Source organism: Pongo pygmaeus, chromosome 12 (assembly GCF_028885625.2).
Source record: "Pongo pygmaeus isolate AG05252 chromosome 12, NHGRI_mPonPyg2-v2.0_pri, whole genome shotgun sequence".
In the NCBI taxonomy this organism is placed as follows: Eukaryota; Metazoa; Chordata; class Mammalia; order Primates; family Hominidae; genus Pongo; species Pongo pygmaeus.
Window position 1 is genome coordinate 69,020,297 of NC_072385.2, and position 19,103 is coordinate 69,039,399.

Genomic DNA, 19,103 nt, shown 5'->3' on the forward strand with positions numbered 1-19,103 from the left:
TATAAATTAGAACTACTAAAAATAACAAAAACACATGCTATCTAAAAACAGTCTCCTACTTACCCACTCTCAGGTAAGGCCTCTCTCGTTTTTATTGGCAAAGTGCTTGTTTCCAGCAAGTGCTTCAGGGAAGTAACTTCCTCTTCAGCATCAGGGACAAGTATGGAAGGAAAACATGCTTCGAAAATTCGCTCCAGGCGGTTTAATAAAGCTGTCTGCATCAAAACACCCCCCAAAAGTTTATTTTCATTTAATTTTGATATCATAGTTATAGCATTAAAATGCAAACACACGCACACCCTGTCCACTACTGTAAGAGAGGAAGAGAACCATCAGAAAACACTGAGTGAAAAGAACACAACTACTCATGAAACAATCACTCTAAATGATTAATTTAAATGATGATGATGAGCTACGTAGCTGGCAAGTAAAAGCAATGTGCCAAGCAATATACCTGCTACTTTACATGCATTTTCTTAATCTATTACAAAATTCTACAAAAAAGAAATTACCCAATTGTACAGTGAGAAAGCAATCTCAATGTTTGAATAATCTGCCCAAAGCAAAACCAAAAAAACCCAGAGAGCATTTATATTCTTTCCACCACACTGGAATGTCTCTTACTACCACTCATCTACTCTAGATTTAGGAACAATAAGATTGGATGCTTGTGAGAAGTATTATGCTATTATAGCTAAACAATCTTTTTTTGGACATAAACATGAATTTTGATAGCCTTTTGGAAATATCTTTGCTGCTAATAGTACAAACCAAAGTAGGAAAGAATGTCTCAATTTTTACTGATAAAAAATTCAAAAGCTCATTCATCATTTTGGTGATATGTATTATCTTTTAGAAATTCCATTTCTCTACTCATCTTTGTTGCATGTATATTTTTGAATAGAATACTACCTTTCTCCCAAGTAAAGCCTGCATATTCCCCAGAGTATTTCCACCAAGAACAAACAGTTACATTTCTTGGCTTTTTTTTTTAAAGTATTTTTATTAACTAAAACTTGCTGGATTTAGATCAACCTAGTTTTGGTACCACTAGGTTTACTATACATGTGCAACCTACAGTAACATTCATTCCTATTTTCCTAACTATATCAGATACATGTAATATATTTTCCAATTTAGCCCAATTTACCATTTAAACATCAACTAGGAATACAAATTGTTATTAAGTTAAAGCCTGTTGTAAGATTAAGTTTACTATTGAATTGACACAGACTGTACAAGCAAAATGCCACATCATGGTGGTACTTCCTGCCAAGTAACAAAAACAAGTTGATGCTTGATTTCTGTTTTGTAGTGTAGTGAGCACCCAGGAAAATTAAAAAAAAAAAAATTCATAACATTTTCTGAACCCAAATCTCTTTTGGAAGCTGTATCAGAGCAAAAACTTAACACTGCATAATTAGTCTCAGGGTACTCTTTTGTAATTCTACAACAGTTACTCTCACATCATAATTATATTCATGTGTGTGATATTGGAAAAGGTTCTCACTATCAATTATGAACCCTAAGTAAAGGGCAGCCTCCAGATCCCAACGCTTGTGAAACTTGAGTGCGTCAAGGGGCCCTTGCTCTCACTTGCCTCAACAGAGGGAACGGACAGACATTATTTTCAAAGGGATCAGATAACCACCTAATTGGATACATGATTGGCTCCTCCTGGGCAGGGAAGGTAAACAAAAAACTAACATGGCCAAATTTTATTTCTCTGTAAATTAAATCTTTCTTGTATCCTCTTTGTTATCTTTTTAATGGGATAGGAAAAAAAAGTTTACCACAGGAAGAAAGAAATGACCCTAAAACACATCCAACCACTTGGGCAATGTTACACACAACTGCCAGGTGTCAAGACACCAGTAAAATTCTCAAATGAGTGGAATGAAGCTGACGCAAAAAAGGATATAAGTTGAATGGAAATTTCTAAAGAAAGTTTCATATATGTTTAGGATCAGATATTACATTAGTTTGCTTCAAATCTTATGTTGAATAAGATAGAGCAGGAGATTAGCAATCTTTTCTATAGAGAGCCAGACAGTAAATATGTTAGGCCTTGTAGGCCATATGTAAAGGAATAGGCATAGGTATGTTCCAATGAAACTTATTTACAAAAACAGGCAGCAGGAGATTTGTCCTGTGGGTCATGGTTTGCCCCTTGAGGTAGAGCAGTAAATAATAAATAACCAGAACCCACTAACAGCATTGCCCAACACAAGGAGGGAAACTCCTCAATAATTCAGCAACTAATAGAATGAACAAAGTCTTTTTTTTTTGAGATGGAGTCTCGCTCTGTCACCCAGGTTGGAGTGCAGTGGTGCAATCTCGGCTCACTGCAAGCTCTGCCTTCCAGGTTCACGCCATTCTCCTGCCTCAGCTTCCCGAGTAGCTGGGACTACAGGTGCCCACCACCACGCCCAGCTAATTTTTGTATTTTTAGTAGACAGTGTTTCACCGTGTTAGCCAGGATGGTCTCCATCTCCTGACCTCGTGATCCACCCACCTCGGTCTCCCAAAGTGCTGGGATTACAGGTGTGAGCCACCGCGCCCAGCCCAAAGATTTTTATTAAATTTAGTCTGACATTTTATTTTTAAAAGTGTATCAATTTCCAGCCAGCTGCAGTGTCTCACGCCTGTAATCCCAGCACTTTGGGAAGCCGAGGCGGGTGGACTGCTTGAGCTCAGGAGTTTGAAACCAGCCTGGCCAACATGGTGAAACCCTGTCTCTACTAAAAATACAAAAATTAGCAGGGAATGGTGGCACACGCCTGTAGTCCCAGCTACTCAGGAGGTTGAGACATGAGAATCGCTTGAACCAGGGGAGGTGGAGGTGGCAGTGAGCTGAGATCATGCCACTGTAGTCCAGCCTGGGTGACAGAGCAAGACTTGTTCTCAAAAAAAAAAAAAAGTATATCAATTTCCATAAGACCAGTTTGGTGGTAAGGGCATCCTGTAATGAGTTTCTCACCACTATCTTGTTTTGGGTAATAAATAAGGCCAAATTTAACTTACTACTAGTTAATTCCAGTAAGTAAATGACTGGTATGATAACACTTCAATAGAGGGCTATAGATCCAGGGGCTAAGACTCCAGTTTCTGCATTTATTTATTTTTATTTTTTACTTTTTTGAGACGGAGTCTTACTCTGTCACCGAGGCTGCAGTGCAGTGGTGCGATCTCGGCTCACTGCAACCTTGGCCTCCCAGGTTCAAGCGATTCTGCTGCCTTAGCCTCCCAAGTAACTGGGATTATAGGTGTCTGCCACAGTTTCTGCCCAGTTTCTGCATTTATAATCTGGAGATATCAGGGTCTATCTACCTCACGAGGTGGATGATAATTTAGAGGATTAAATATTTGGCACCCAGGGTGTCAGAGGTGGCAGCTTTTATCATTACTACTGTTATTATACAAATGATACATATAGACACAGGTGGCTTGCCAGGGAATGAAATAAATGAGTGTCAAAACTAGAATCAAAGCTCACTAAGAATGTTTCTCTACCATGATTTAGCATTCTAAATCACTATGAAAATACTTATCTCAATTTATCAATTTCTACCATATTATGATATAACAAGAAATTAAATAATCTAGCATTTTGCATCCTTCCCAAGGTCATCCTATTGAGTTGGGGGAAAAAAAAGTACCTAGTTTTTAAGTATCTATTTTTAAGAGTCTCTTATATAAATGAAACCTGCTATAGTTACTCCTTGTAGTTTAAATTTTGGATATTGGTGGTTGGCTTACTGGCATTATGACTTAAATCTTGATTGCATTATGAAACACAAAATGTATAAACCACACATTAGGCATTAAGAATACTTTGCTTCTCAGCTGGGAGCGGTGGCTCATGCCTGTAATCCCAGCAGTTTGGGAGGCCGAGGCAGGCAGATCACAAGGTCAGGAGTTCGACACCAGCCTGACCAACAATGTGAAACCCTGTCTCTACTAAAGTACAAAAAAATTAGCTGGGCGTGGTGGCGGGTGCCTGTAATCCCAGCTACTTGGGGAGGCCCAGGCAAGGAGAATCACTTGAACCTGGGAGGCAGAGGTGCAAGACTCCATCTCAAAAAGAGTACTTTGCTTTCCAAGAAGCACAATAAAGTTAAACATTCAAAAATGTGATGTAACATAGTCCAAATAACTTGGTAAGTAGAACAGTTACAAGAATATAACTAATATAATACTCAGAAGAAGAGAAGTTAAAATAACCTACCACAAGAACAGTTTCTCTTATGACCAGACAGGTTTTTTTCAGGAAATAGATTTTCCCAAACAGATTGTGATCAGACACTAACTTTTTAAAGAAATCATTGCTATTTTGAACATAAAATTTGAGCACTTGGAATAAAAGGTGTATCAAAACTGTGAGAGTGGTAAAGGTTTCAAGTTTGTTTTTCAAAAATTTTTTGGGGGTACATATATTAGTTTAATCTGTTTTAAAATACAACCATCCTCTCAACATCAGCCAAGGATAGTTTAACATATGCAAATAAATCAGTAGTAAAATTCAGTATCACATCAAAACTCAAGTTAAAGTAAAATATTAAACTTGGATTTCTTCTTATGAGTAAAAAGGAACTTTGCTTATATTACTCTGCTTATGTGAACTCCTATTTCAATACAGAGTATATGTAGCCATAATGGGAAATCTACTGGTTTTGATTAGGTGGGGGCACAACACAAATCTTCAAACTCCTTGTAGCAGATTAATGCAGGAAAAGGTTGCACCAAACAGTGACATTTATTAACATATTACAGTACATGTGGACTTGAATTAGATGTAAAATTCCAAAAAATAGATACTTTATTATTTAGAATTGGTGAAGTGACACTGGCTGAGCTCTAGTTTCCTTAGGCATGTAAGGCAGTATAAGTAAAGCAAACAATATCATTTTAACCCAGTTCAGGAAAGTGGGAGCCTAAATTCAGCAAAAGATCAAAAGATGTACTCTGAAACCTACTCAGAAGCTGCAAAAGCTTGCTATCGTGTATCATAATTTTCATTTAATGCTCACATAGTGCCCACCATGTGGCAGACATTATTCTAAATGCTTTACAAATTTTAGCTCATTTAAGTTTCAAAAGAACCATATGAGGGAGGTAATAATATTATCTCCATTTCCTGGATGAGAAAAGCAGAGCAGAAAGAGGTTAACTTCCCTGTTGTCACATGAATATTAAGTGGAGAGGCTGAGTTCCTACCCAGGAAGTATAGTTTCAGTGTAGGTGCTCTTAACCACTATATTATGTTGACATCAAAGCAGTTCTAAGTCCAATTTCTAAAAATTACAAGAGCTTTGAGGGCGGGGACTATGTCTTTTTCTTGAATTTCTAGTACCTGGGTTCCTGCACATAGTTGGTATTAATGTGCACTAGATTAAAAAAAAAAAAGCACTTTGCCTTCATTTAGGACTGCAGGGGGCATAATTGTTCTACTTATAAAAGTATATCTTATTGTAAGCCATCTAAATCATTTTTATGCACAGGTTGGGCATATTTAAATAATTATAAGACATAAAATAGCCAAATTTTGTCTTCCATATACCATATTATGCTTGACACTCTACATGTATTACTCCATGAATCTTCTAAAAGAAACTCCAGAAGTATTATTGTCTTCATATTACAGATGAAGAAACTATAGTTCAGGAAGATTCAGGTAAGTACCATAGCCTTACTGGTGGTATAGCATACAGCAGATATTTGATCCAAAGTCTGACTCCAAAGCCTACATTCTTTTCACTAAATCATGTTTTTCCCCACTTTTTGTGGTCTTTCAAACATTTCTAGCCATTATTAGATAAGGGATTTACCTGTTAAATGGTGCGGTGATAACTATGCTTAAAGCAAATGATTTCATCTAACACTACAATTCATTGTTTTCAAGAAAGTTAGTTGTTAATTCTTACTAAAGAGTCAGTGCTGCATTCTGAATATGAAGGTAACAAATAAATGCATACATACTTAGCATACTAAATATTTAGCTGACGTTACAATACTAACTAAACGTCAAATTAAAATAATATTTACAGCAATTACTTGATTTTTTTTTTCTGTTTTAAGAGATGGTCTCACTAGCTCATTCAGGCTTCAGCGCAGTGGTGCCATCACAGTTCACTGCAGCCTTGAACTTCTGGGCTCGAGCGATCCTGTCACTACAACCTCCTGGGTAGCTAGGACCACAGGTGAACACCACCATGCCTGGCTAATTTTTATTTTTTATTTTTTGTAGAGATGGGGTCTCACTATGTTGCCAAGGCTGGTCTTGAACTCCTTCTTCCAAGCAATCCTCCTGTCTTGGCCTCCCAAAGCACTAGGATTTCACATGTGGGCCACCACACCCAGCCCCAATTACTTGAATTTTAAATGCCATCATCTTCAAAGTATAAAGAGGAAAAATAGTCCTTGGGTTTCCCTTGAATATGGAATAAACTGATGACTGGCTAGCTGAATAACCGTTTATGTGACTCAGTCACACCTTTTCATTCATACAAGTACCAACTTCTAAGCCTGGCAAACAGCACATCTGGCTATTAAACATTTTAAAAACTGGGGCTCTGATAAATGTAGGATTAAAAATCAAATGCTATTCAAGGCAGGTACCATACCCTCCTTTTTCATTTTCTCTATTAATGTCCAATGCTATAAAGCCAAGTAGAGGAGCTATGCTACTTACACAGAAGTATACTTGTGCTTAGACTAGTTCATACCTATCAAAAACCGTTCTGAATGGAAACCAGCCCAAAGCAGGAGCTTTCGCTCTCAAAATAGCCTGATAGGTGAGTATACTGATAAGAGCCAGAACTAGGGGGTACTCCCTCACAAATTCTGATTTGCCTCCCTATTACTTTCTTTTTTTTCCTCCCCCAAGATGGAGTCTCGCTCTGTCGCTCAGGATGGAGTGCAGTGGCACAATCTCGGGTCACTGCAACCTCCGTCTTCCAGGTTCAAGTGATTCTCCTGCCTCAGCCTCCCGAATAGCTCAAATGACAGCCGCACACCACCATGCCTGGCTAACTTTTGTAGTTTTAGTAGAGATGGGGTTTCACCATGTTGGCCAGGCTGGTCTCGAACTCCTGACCTCAAGTGATACATCCACCTTGGCTTCCCAAAGTGCTGGGATTACAGGCATGAGCCACCATGCCCGGCCCCTCCCTATTACTTCCTACTGTTAACCAAAAAACATATTTTATGGAGAAAGGGCTCAGGAAAGTCGTAATGCATCCTTGGCTACACCACATCTTCAAAGGTACACTTGCTTTGATAGCTTTTCCCTCTTTTCCAATTTTCTCATTTCTTATATATTCATTTTTCTATCAGGGTCCTTCATTACCTTGAATGTCTTTATAATTATTTTTAATTTTTTTAAACCAGATTTGGTTTCTGGGAAAGCAAAAAATGATTACCCAATGGTTTAATTCATCAGTGGGGCAAAGCTTCATGTATGAATTGACAACTTTTACTCATTCCTAGTTCTGTCATGTCTTTATGTCTGGGGGTAGTGGAAGAAAGTCCCAGGGTATATAAGCAGCCATTTCACTTTATCCATTGGTGCAAGTAAGCCATTTTATCTAATGCAGAGCTTCTCAACTGGCACGTTTTAGTCACAAACAGGTTCCAGTCTTCCATAAATCCTGAAAGCTATATATGGATGTAAGGTGTTCCCTCTTGTGATGGTTAAATTTATGTGTCAACTTGACTGGGCCATGGGGTGCCCAGACATTTGGTCAAACATTATTCTGGGGCGGAGCACAGTGGCTCATGCCTATAATCCCAGCACTCTAGGAGGCAGAGGCAGGCAGATTGCTTGAGCCCAGGAGTTGGAGACCATCTGGGCAATGTGGCAAAATCCCGTTTCTATAAAAAATACAAAAATTAGCCAGGTGTGGTAGCACACGCCTGTAGTCTCAGCTACTAGAGAGGCTGAGGTGGGAGGACTGCTTGAAACCAAGAGGTGGAGGCTGCAGTGAGCAGAGACCATGCCACTACACTCCAGCCTGGGCAACGGAATGGGACCCTGTCTCAAAAACAAACAAACCAAAAACGCAAAAACATGTTATTCTGGGAGTACCTGTGTGGGTGTTTCTAGATGAGATTAAGATTTGAAGTGGTAATCTGACTAAAGCAGATTGCCCTCCCTAATGTGGGTAGGCCTCACCCAATCAGCTGAAGACCTGAATAGAACAAAAAGGCTAAGGAACTTCTGCCTGATTTTGAGGTGGTACTTCAGTTGGACTTGAACTAAAAAATCAGCTCTTCTTGGATCTTAAGCCTGCTGGCTTCTGGGCTGGAACTTACACCACTGCTCTCCTGGTTCTTAGGCCTTTGGACTCAGACTGGAACTACACCATCAGCTTATGCACTGTGGCTTTTGGAACTTCTCAATTTCCAATAATCTCTCTACTACCTCCCCTCCCTAACCTCCACACATACCCTATTGGTTCTGTTTATCTGGAGAACTCCAACTAATACACCTCTATTTTATAAATGACTACATCTGGGCATAAAGAGATTAAGTGTATTGCAAGTCTCATTCAGCTTTCCAGAGAGGTGTACACAGGACCCCAGAATCTGGTTCTTATGCCATTCAAATGCCTATCTCCTTTAAAGGACAGCAGGTCCTTGAATAATGTCATTTTGTTGTAATGTTGATGAGAAAAACAACTGATTCCTGGCTGCCCTGTGTGGAGTTTGCACATTTTCCGCATGTCCACATGGGTTTTTTTTCTGGGTATGCCAGTTTCCTTATAGATCCTAAAGATGTGTACATTAGATTGTCTAAATTGTTCCAGTCTGCGTGAGTGCTGGTATGTGTGTGTGTGTGCCCTGCAATGGAATGGCATCCAGGCCAGGAATAGTTTCAGCCTTGTACCCTGAGCTAGAGGGATAGGCTTCGGCCACTGGTGACCCTGAGCTGGAATAAGTAGATTGCAAAAAGAATAAATTACAAAATAAACATTCGTGAAGTCTACAATAATCATACAAATGCACAGCAATAAATTATGCAGTATGAAAGTGCCCAGTGAGCCTGCCAGATTTGTGATTGTTTTTGAATTGTATGGTGGTAGGAGGTGCTTCTTAGATCATTTTTGCTTTGCAAACGTTTATCCCTTGATTTTACCCGGCACCACTATGAGTGGTGTCACTCACTGATTCACCAAAAACTGGGTAAGTAATTATGTTTCTTGTTCTTTGTAATCTTTCTTAAATGTAAGTATAGCTCACATTTATTTCAATGTTTAATACTAGAAGTGCTTTGGGTCTTTATTTAGAGGTTCAGTGATGTTTCTGTGACCAGAAAGATGCCATAGAAACTTAACTCTTGTTTATATCAGTTAGCCTATGGCAAAATTGGTTTTGTTATATGTCCTTTCACTTAAAGTTGCAGTTTCCAAGACCCTATCAAGGATATTAAGTAATGACTTAAGTATTTTATATTTAAGGTAACTCCTGATATTCCTTCAACTTATTTCCAGTTAGTTTTCCTTTCTTGCTTAGGGACAGAAGTTGATTAATATCAATAGTTTTAGTATTGATAGCATTAGGTTTCACACTCAAGTAGAAGTTTAGAAGAAACATTAAAATCCACTGGGTAATTTAATCTTCCATTTAAGAGGATATCTTATGCTGCAGCACCATTAAATATTAAGTAAGCTATGAAGTACAATCTACAACTGTATACTTACCAATCCCCAATTTCAAGCTGTATAAAGAGTGACCAGCTGTAATATTCACCAGATCTAAACATGATTTTTCCCTTCTGTATAGTTTCTGAATAAATCTAATAAAGCATTTCTATTTTGAAATTAAACACCAGATAGTCAAATTTTCTGAGGAAAAATAGCAAAAGGAAATTCTATCCAAATAGTTAAGTAAGGAAAGATCTATAAGGAAAGCTAAAGTCTTACATCTTAATTCTCTTATTTTGTTGCTTACTTCTGTTTTCAGTTGTATGTTCCAATGTTCACAGGACAGAAAACCTGCATAAATATTAGCTAGATGACTAAATAAGTGAAGATGAAAAGGTAGGACTGGTTATATGCAGTTTAAGAACGCTGAGTTTCTATGCCTGTAATCACAGCTACTTGGGAGGCTGAGGCACGAGACTTGCTTGAACTCAGGAGGCATAGGCTGCAGTGAGCCGAGATTGCACCTGCACTCCAGCCTGGGCGACACAGCAAGATTCCGTCTCAAAAACAAAACAAACCAGTAACTTAATCTTGAACTAACACAAGCCAAGGTATTAGTAATTCTCTTCTTTTCGGTGGCACTTGACTTTCAAAGCTCTCAAAACAAATCTTCAGCTAATAGCATTTTCCCTGTAGCATTATCAATGGGATGTCTAATAAAAAATAACTCATAGCCTCCTTTTCTATACCCAATTAATATAAACAGATTACTTACCCATTACCTAAATTTCTAAATGATATCCGGAACAATATTTTAAAATTTTACAAAACCTCAGGGTTAAATGCAGTGCTTATGACATTCATTACCTCTTTTATCATGTATCTATGAAACAGGCATTTTGGCTATTTCAATCAAGATTTCTTTCTGAAACAAAAAAGTTAAAAAAAAAATTTCCTGGCTTCCCAGGACAGAAAAAAAATTGTTAAAATAACACTCATAAAAAAGGACTGCTTTGAAATGTAAGGAAGGTTTTGTTGTTGTTGTTGTTGGCATTTTGTTGTTTTAAATCTTTAGCCAAAAAGTGAAGACCTCGTTCTCATTCGTATAATGGAGATACCACTACTTACCTTCTCTACAATTTATACAAATGTTAACAAAAGAATGAAATATACTAAACTTCAGGTTCTCAGAAAAAATTATTCACCGAAGGGACAAGATATCTATTTCTCAATAATGTTCATGTATGGCTTTTACATCAAAGCTTGAACCCTCTGAGACTGGCTGGACCCACAGCTGAGAATTAGACTAAGAACATTTTTTTTCATTTTGAAAGAATTCTTGCTTGACTTTTCGCTACCTAAGTAACAAATTATTGCACTAACCCCAACGAAGACATATTTATTAACATTTTAAGATATCTTTTTGGTGGGCTAAAAATAGGAAAGTGCTAAGAAATGGGGACCTGGACAATGTCACATACCAAATAGTGAAAAGTGGAAGAAATCTGAAATGACCAACTATACCATTTGTCTGACTTCACAAAACAAAGATTTGTTTTCCATGCTTGTTTAATCAAACAAATTAAATCAAATTGCCATGTTTGTTTAATTAAGCTCTGAATTCTAAAACACTCACGTTCTGTCAAAGCAAAATTCGGACAAAACCACTTGATGGCATTTTGTTCAGGACACTTGTGGCATCCAGGTAAGATTAAACAGGAATAAATCATTTCAACTTTTACCACTAAAAAACTTAATGCTTACTGTTATTAATATGTGAGGAGGCCAGGTACGGTGGTTCACGCCTGTAATCCCAGCACTTTGGGAGGCCAAGCCGGGTGGATCACCTGAGGTCAGGAGTTCGAGATCAGCCTGGCCAATATGGTGACACCCCATCTCCAATAAAAGTACAAAAATTAGCTGGGTGTGGTGGCACAGGCCTGTAGTCCCACCTACTAGGGAAGCTGAGGCAGGAGAACTGCTTGAACCTGGGAGGCGGAGGCTGCAGTGAGCTGAGATGGTGCCATTGCACTCCAGCCTGGGTGACAGAGCAAGATTCTGTCTCCAAAAAAAAAAAAAAAAAAAAAAAAAAGTGAGGAATTCTGTGCTGTTCCGAACATTGTCCGGAGCAACTAGAGAAAACATTTTAAGAAAAATACTAATAAATCTAATCCTCTCCAAAAGGGCTAAATTAATGCACTCTTCTAGCAGAATCTGAAGCCCAAGAAAGAAAGTGCCAGCCGCAACTCTCCTTCACAACAGCAGGGTAAGAACGAGAGTCTTTGTTCAATCTTTCTCCACTTCTGACTCAGTCACTTACTCAGCAGGGTTTACCCATTTCACTACTTCAACTTTCTTCCCAAACTTCTTCTGGCCTCCTCCAGCAGTTTCTCATTCCCAACATCCAAATTCTGTTCATTTTCCATAACCCATTAGCAAAAATAGAAGCACGAGGCCTGAGTCAAACAAATCTAAGGAAGTCTTGTGTGTGTGTTTGTGTGTGTGTGTGTGTGTGTGTGTGTGTGTGTGACAGTCTCTCTCTGCAGCCTAGGCAGAAATGCAGTGGTGTGATCTCGGCTCACTGCAACCTCCACCTGCTGGGTTCAAGTTATTCTCCTGTCTCAGCCTCCTGAGTAGCTGGGATTACAGATGCACGTCACCACGCCCAGCTAATTTTTGTACTTTTAGTAGAGACAGGGTCTCACCATGTTGGCCAGGCAGGGCTAGAACTCCTGACCTCAAGTGATCCACCCACTTCAGCCTCCCAAAGTGCTGTGATTACAGGCATGAGCCAATGCGCCTGGTCTCAGAAACTCTTAACGCATCTTGCCCCATCTATACAGTTTCTGTTTTATTTGTATAAAAAAAAAGAATCATACTATAAAATTCTTATTGTCTAGCAGATTGATTTTTTCACTCGTTTTAAAATTTCCTTTTATATTCACAAAAGTTCTCTGAAGTAGATATTATCTTCTTTGTATATACAGCTGAGTTCAGAAGTAACCTATGCAAAATCATAAGGCTTAAGAGGCTGGGTCAAAATTCAAACTCAGATCTGTCAGATTCCATGAAGCCCATATGCTTTATTATCTCCTATATCCAGTTATCAAATTATACATAAATAACTTCAATCAACTTGTATGATGCAAGAAATTCCTACTTGAGTGGTCACACTTTTAAAAATTCATTATCTGATGATGTTAAAAGTTCTAAGGCTACAAATTAAAGATCACCCAATACCAGTGTCACCCTATCCTCTAGTGAGATGAAACTAAATAGGGAAAGGGTTAGGTCAAAAGCAACAGTCCTCATTTAGCATCATAATTAGTTCACTTCTTGTTTAAAGTGGCAAGGTTCTGCCTAAATAATGAATTGCTCAATAGGAATAATACACATTAGCCAAACCATGTAATAACTGAATTAGCAAATTAAACTACTTAGACACAAAAGCCAACTAAAAAGCGATTAGCTATGCACACCAACTGGTAATACCATAATTTCTCTAATATCTTACTGTCTCAAAGTTATCAAGGCAATGAAATGTAACTATTTCAATTACAAAGACTTTGGAAAGATTTCCAATTGAAAATGGTTTTCTTAGCAAAAGATAACTGGAGAAATAAAGTTTGTAGATTCTGAATTTATTAACGGTATATTTAAAATAAGCTTGTGGATCAGGTGTTAGTTACATATATCAATTGTCAGTATAAGGTAGTGAGGTTCAAGGGAGTGCCCTCTTCCACACCCCTGGAGTTGAAAAAAGGTAAAATTTAGCACAGAGTAGAACTCTGGACTGGGGAACAACCTAGATATCAAGCTACACCTCTAGGGGCTACTTTAGGTCAAAGTGAATCTTAATGAATCTTTTCTGAAAGAGTCTGAATCAAAAAAGGATAATGTATAGGAGGTAAGGGGTAAAAATATTCTCCCTGACACACCTACTCTCTACGAAGAGCTAACAAGTACATTTGTAAGAAAGTATAGGCAAATAAATACAACTACAATAAGTGAACCTATAGTTGTTTCTTATTTTAGGACTAAACCTTAATTCATCTCATACCCTCACCCCAAGTCTTTTAGTAGCTGCTAAATTATGAGGAAAAAGAAAAATTTGCTTTTTTCTAGTTGTTTCTCTGTTCTTCAATTCACTATAGACTTTGACACAGAATGAGGTTTCAAATTCTGCTTGTTCTCTCCTGGAATCAAAACCATACTTGAATTTCCTAGGTCTTTGATAGAAAAAATTAACATTTTATTCTTAAGCTTAAAAAAAAAGATCCAAATCTCAGTTTAACCTTCTTTTAAAATCACTGTAAAGGGTAATACTGAAGGATTTACTGGAACTGTCAATTAGCTAATAAGTGTGGGGTTTTTTTTTTTTAAACATATATGGTATTTATAGTCACCAAAAAATCCAAGTTGATGAATATCTGTAAATATTAACGAAACTCATTGAGATAAAGAAAAATCTTACTGCGCTTTACTATAGGACTATTTGTAGTTTCCCAAAGGGTTGTGAAAAATGTAACCAACCCACAAATCAGACAGGCATTATACATCATAACGAGACTCCTTTAACAGGTACTCAGTTGAAAAAATATTTTTTGAAAAGCTAAAATTAGAAGCCTCCACAACAATTAATACATCATACAAAATAGAGAAAATTAGTAAATACCTGAACTGAAGTGGCTGATTCCTGTAAATGGCCACTAGCAACTGCTCCTTTGGAAGTTGCTGAAGGTACACTGTGCGTTTTGGGGGTTCCTGGAGTATCAATATTTTCATCTGTCCTATGTGACTGCCAGGCTTCCTTTCGATGATGAGATTCAGTAGCCTGCTGGTCTCCAAAAGCAGCCCAAGAACAACTATCTTTTTGTTCATCCTCAAAAGCATTCCAATCTACAACTTGGCTAGGACCAGCTGAACTGAAGTCTGCAAAATCATCAGAGTCTTGAAAACCATTGCAGTCATCCTGAATATTTGGCACAGAATCAAAATGTCCAAACTCACCTTCTTGCCCATTTTTAAGTTTTGAAACAGGTTCAGTGCCTATTCCACTAGATTTTCTTGCCAATTGACATTCTTCTGATAAATTATCAGAAGTCTGTTTTAGGTCTGACTTTGTTAATATTGTCTCCTCTTGGCAAGAAACAGCATTTATATCCCCAAATTCTCCAAAGTCATCACCTGGTTCACTAAAATGTGGAAAGTGCTCTGAAGACTCTTCAAAAGTGGCATCACTCATTGAATCTTGAGTACCAGTAACAAAAGGTGGAGTTGAGCCACTGGCAGTGCCAAAGTCACCAAAATCACCAAAATCATCTTCATTGATATCATTGCAAGTCACAAAGTCATTACTACTATCACCATTTTTTACACTTAAAGAATCATCCAAATCATTTTCTTCTGTGGGGTCAATGTTTGGGCTTTGGAAATTAGTAAACTTTCTACTTTCTTCTTTGGGAGAACCAACTTCATCATCAGAAGTTTTAACAGAATCCATGCATAGGTGAGCACATTTAGAAGTAAATAAGTCAAGTTTTTCTTCAGTTTTACATTGTTCTCTCCTAATGACTTCTGAATTATCAGCTGAGTCTACCAAACTCCAAGCCTTTGACTGAACACCTGACTGTAAAAATTCATCCTGTTGCAGTGTTGGAAGGCCTTGTTTTTCAACACTGAAACCTCTGTTAGTCACTATGCTTATTTCTGAAACACAAACCTGATCCTCTCCATCAGTGTCTCCTTTGTTATCCAAGCTTCTACCCAAAGACACTTCTTTTACAGAATTCAGTTCATTGACTCTATTAATTTTATTGTTTTCCCGAATGGTTAGTGCTTCTCTATCATTTAAAACTGCACATTCTATTTCTTCTAATTGTATCCTTTCCTTTTTGGAAAATGTGGCAAAATCTGCAAATTCCTCAGCAGGACTAGGTACAGAGTCTAAATTATACTCAGTGCTATGAGTGCTAAGAGGCTTCCGTCCCTTTGAATCAGCTACATTGTCCAGATCATCTGTTCCCTGAGGATTTACAGTTTCCAACACTGCAAACCCATTTGTTAGAATCTCCAGACAAGGAGGCTTTTCACCATTGCAGCTCTCTAACTGCTTGTTTTGATGAACAACATTCATATTAGTTCTAAAATCTCCTGGAGAGAAACTTTCAAGTGTTCCAACATTCTGTCTCTGCTCCACTACTTTATTTAAATTTCCTGGTTTTTCCATGCCATCAATGGAAGTATCTAACGTTTCAGATGAAATTATTTCTTTGCTGGTGGTAGAAAGTAAAACATCAGACTGTCCTTTCACAGGAGCAGAAAGTTCAGCAGTGATGTCCTTATCATTACCATTTTTAATGGACTTAAAGCTTGTAAGGCTATCTACATTTTCTGAGAATTCATGAATTGGCATAAAATGGTTTGAAGGTACAAACTCTTCCTTGGGACGAGTATAATCTGGTGTATCGAAATCAACAAACCCTACACCAGAAGGGCTAACTTCTGAAAACCCACCAAATTCCCCAAATTCATCATCATCATCATCCTCTGCTCCATTGTCTAATGGTGGTGGGGATGAAGAGTACATTCGAATGATGTCTGGCTCCATTGTTCAGTTGCTTTCAAATAATTAATTTACACCTGTAAAAAAAAAAAAAAAATTTTTGGAGGGGACAGATTACATAGAACAAGATCTTTCAAAATTCTCTCAAAGCTACTTTAAAACAATGCAAATTTACAATGCTCTATTTTGTCTCCTTTTTTCCTTGACCATTTCCTGCATATTGTTTTGTATCTTTTAATCTATTTTTCTCTTAGGTGCAATTACTTTACACAGCTATAGTATACTGGAAAAAAAAAAGTTCTCTTAGACTACATGTTACCAAGAGCACTGGTAGTACATTAATGAAATGTGGGGATTCCAGATAATTCTGAATATACACTTACAAAAGTACACCTACAAAATTCTCTCCTGGGGTAAGTGCTTATTCTGTTAAGTTCTCCTTCAATTCATTAAGGATTCAGTGCTTGCCTTATGGATTTGTATGAGTTCTTTATATTAATAAAGGCATCAAAATTTTATCTGTAATAATTGTTACAAATATTTTCTTCACTTGGCTTTTCAATGTTTATTTCTGACCCAAGTTAATTTTTAAATACTTAATAATTTGAAATAGTTTAAGACTCAAAAAAAGTTGGAAATATAAGAGTTCTTGTGTATATTCCACTTAGCTTCTCCCAGTGGTAATATAGTAATAAGGTAATAACCATAACACACGGTCAAACCAGGAAACTGATATCAGTACAATACTATTAACTCAGGTACAGACCTTGTTTGGATTTCACCAGTTTTGTGTGTGTGTGTGTGTGCATACAGTTCTAAAAATTTTATGTGTGTGGATTAGAGTGACCATCACTACAATCAGGATAAGAACTGTTCTATCAACACAAAAAAACTCCCTCATGTTACCTCTTAATAGTCACACTCTTCCCTAAACCCTAATCCTCGATCTATTCTACATCATTATAATTTGTTACATCAATAATGTTATATATAAATAGAATCACACAATACATAACCCTTTGAAGCTGGCTTTTTCCCTCAGCCTAATAATGCCCTTGAGAGCCACCCATGTTGCTGCGTTTGTCAACAGTTCATTCCTTTTCTTTTTCAGAGACAGGGTCTCACTATGTTGCCCAGGCTGGTTTCTTGGGCTAAGCAATCCTCCTGCCTCAGCCTCCTGGGTAGCTGAGACTACAGGTGCATATTACCACTCCTGGGTCTGACTCTTTTTCATTGCTAACTAGCGTTCCATTGTATAGATGTACCACAGGTTGTCTATCCATTCACTCCATATAGGATATGTGGGTTGTTTCCAGTATTTTCCTATTACAAATAAAACTGCTATGAACATTCATGTACAGATTACTATGTGAACCCATGTTTTCATTTCTCTAAAATATACAAACCCAGGAGTGTGAATGCTGGGTCATGTAGCATGCTCAACTTTATAAGAAACTGCCAAGCTGTTTTCCCAAGTTAATTTTAGGAAGTCAAATCAATTGATTTTTTTCATGAAGATGAAGAAAGTTTTATGCAACTTTATTTTGCTATCATATAAAAGTTAATAAATATTCACTTTTATTTTCTTCTACTTTTAGGGAATAAAAAAACTTAATTTTAACACATCTAGAACTTATTTTGGTGTATGATGTAAAGCAAAAATGTAAGGTGAATTTTTTTTTTCTCAACAGCCAAGCAATGGTCTTAATCCCTTTTGTTGAATAATCCTTCCCATACTAATTAATTTATAATAGCTTCTTTTTAATATATTTAATTCTTAAATGAAACCTGAGTTATTCTATTCCTCTGTGCTGAGGAGTCAAAAGTTCCACAGATCAGATTTAACATTAAAAGCAAAAGGACCACCTATAATCCCAGCACTTTGGGAGGCTGAGGTGGGCAGATTGCTTGAGGTCAGGAGTTCAAGACCAGCCTGGCCAACACGGTGAAACCCTGCCTCTACTAAAAATAAAAAAATTAGCCGGGCATGGTGGTGCACATCTGTAATATCAGCTACTCAGGAGGCTGAGGCAGGAGAATCACTTGAACCCGGGAGGTGGAGGTTGCAATGAGGTGAGATTGTGCCACAGCACTCCAGCCTGAGTGACAGAGTGAGACTCGGTTTCAAAAAAAAAGAAGACTAACAGCCAAAGTCCTAGAATAAAACCAGCACATAAATAATAAACAGATACTTCTTACAACTCACAGCTGCCCAGTTAGATACATGAGGAAAATGTTTACTACAAAATTCAACCAGTTTTGCAAGCTAGACTTCTCTTAGAATAAAATTTCCTAAGATCTTCCAGTTTTAGAGTGAAGGTACAGTAGAAACCACATAGTTTAATTTAGAGGTGAGGAGAATGAAGCCAACTAGTGAGTAACTTTCCCAAAGTTCATTCAGACAGCTGCTTAGTGGAGAATGGCTTCAGAATTTTGAAAAGGATCTTTGAGGTTAAGGACTGGTCAGTCACTCAGAGTTACCAGGAAGAAATGAGCAAGTCACAAGAAAAGGAAAAGGCTCCATTGTAATATATCTACTTCAAATTATCTTTCTTACGAAATTAGCACCATAAAGAAGGAAATAACTGCTTTGCTCTGCCATACTCTTCTTTCCTGCTGCTGATTTAAATAGGAAAAAAAAAGTACAAGATACACACAAATCCTATTTTGTTCCCTTGCCTAGTGTCCTGATAACCCCTTCTAATTAGTGTACAAGGTAATCTGACCTCTAACTATGTCCCTCTCATTATGAAGTTCCTATTATTTAAAATCACTTTGCGACTGTTAATGAGAATGTGGGGAAAGGAACCCTTGCACACATGCACATTGCTTGCGAGTGTAAATTGTTACAAGCCTTCCAGAAGGCAATATGGTTGTACTATGCAAACTCCTTT

At 37.6% G+C, this 19,103-nt stretch overlaps 1 protein-coding gene across 3 annotated transcripts in view; it reads right to left on the minus strand.

Annotated features, from left to right (window-relative positions):
* Positions 1 to 19,103, minus strand: part of AFTPH (aftiphilin) — a 67,550-nt gene that overhangs the window by 24,760 nt on the left and 23,687 nt on the right. For all 3 annotated transcript variants that reach the window (XR_008500553.2, XM_054474967.2, XM_054474966.1), the window contains exons 2-3: positions 14,320 to 16,286; positions 64 to 215 (exon numbers count right to left, since the gene is read on the minus strand). Coding sequence is in view for 2 of the 3 variants with exons in the window: in XM_054474967.2 (XP_054330942.1) it covers positions 64 to 215; positions 14,320 to 16,254 (2,087 nt within the window). In the remaining variant the exon portion in view is untranslated. The remainder of the gene's footprint in view (positions 1 to 63; positions 216 to 14,319; positions 16,287 to 19,103) is intronic.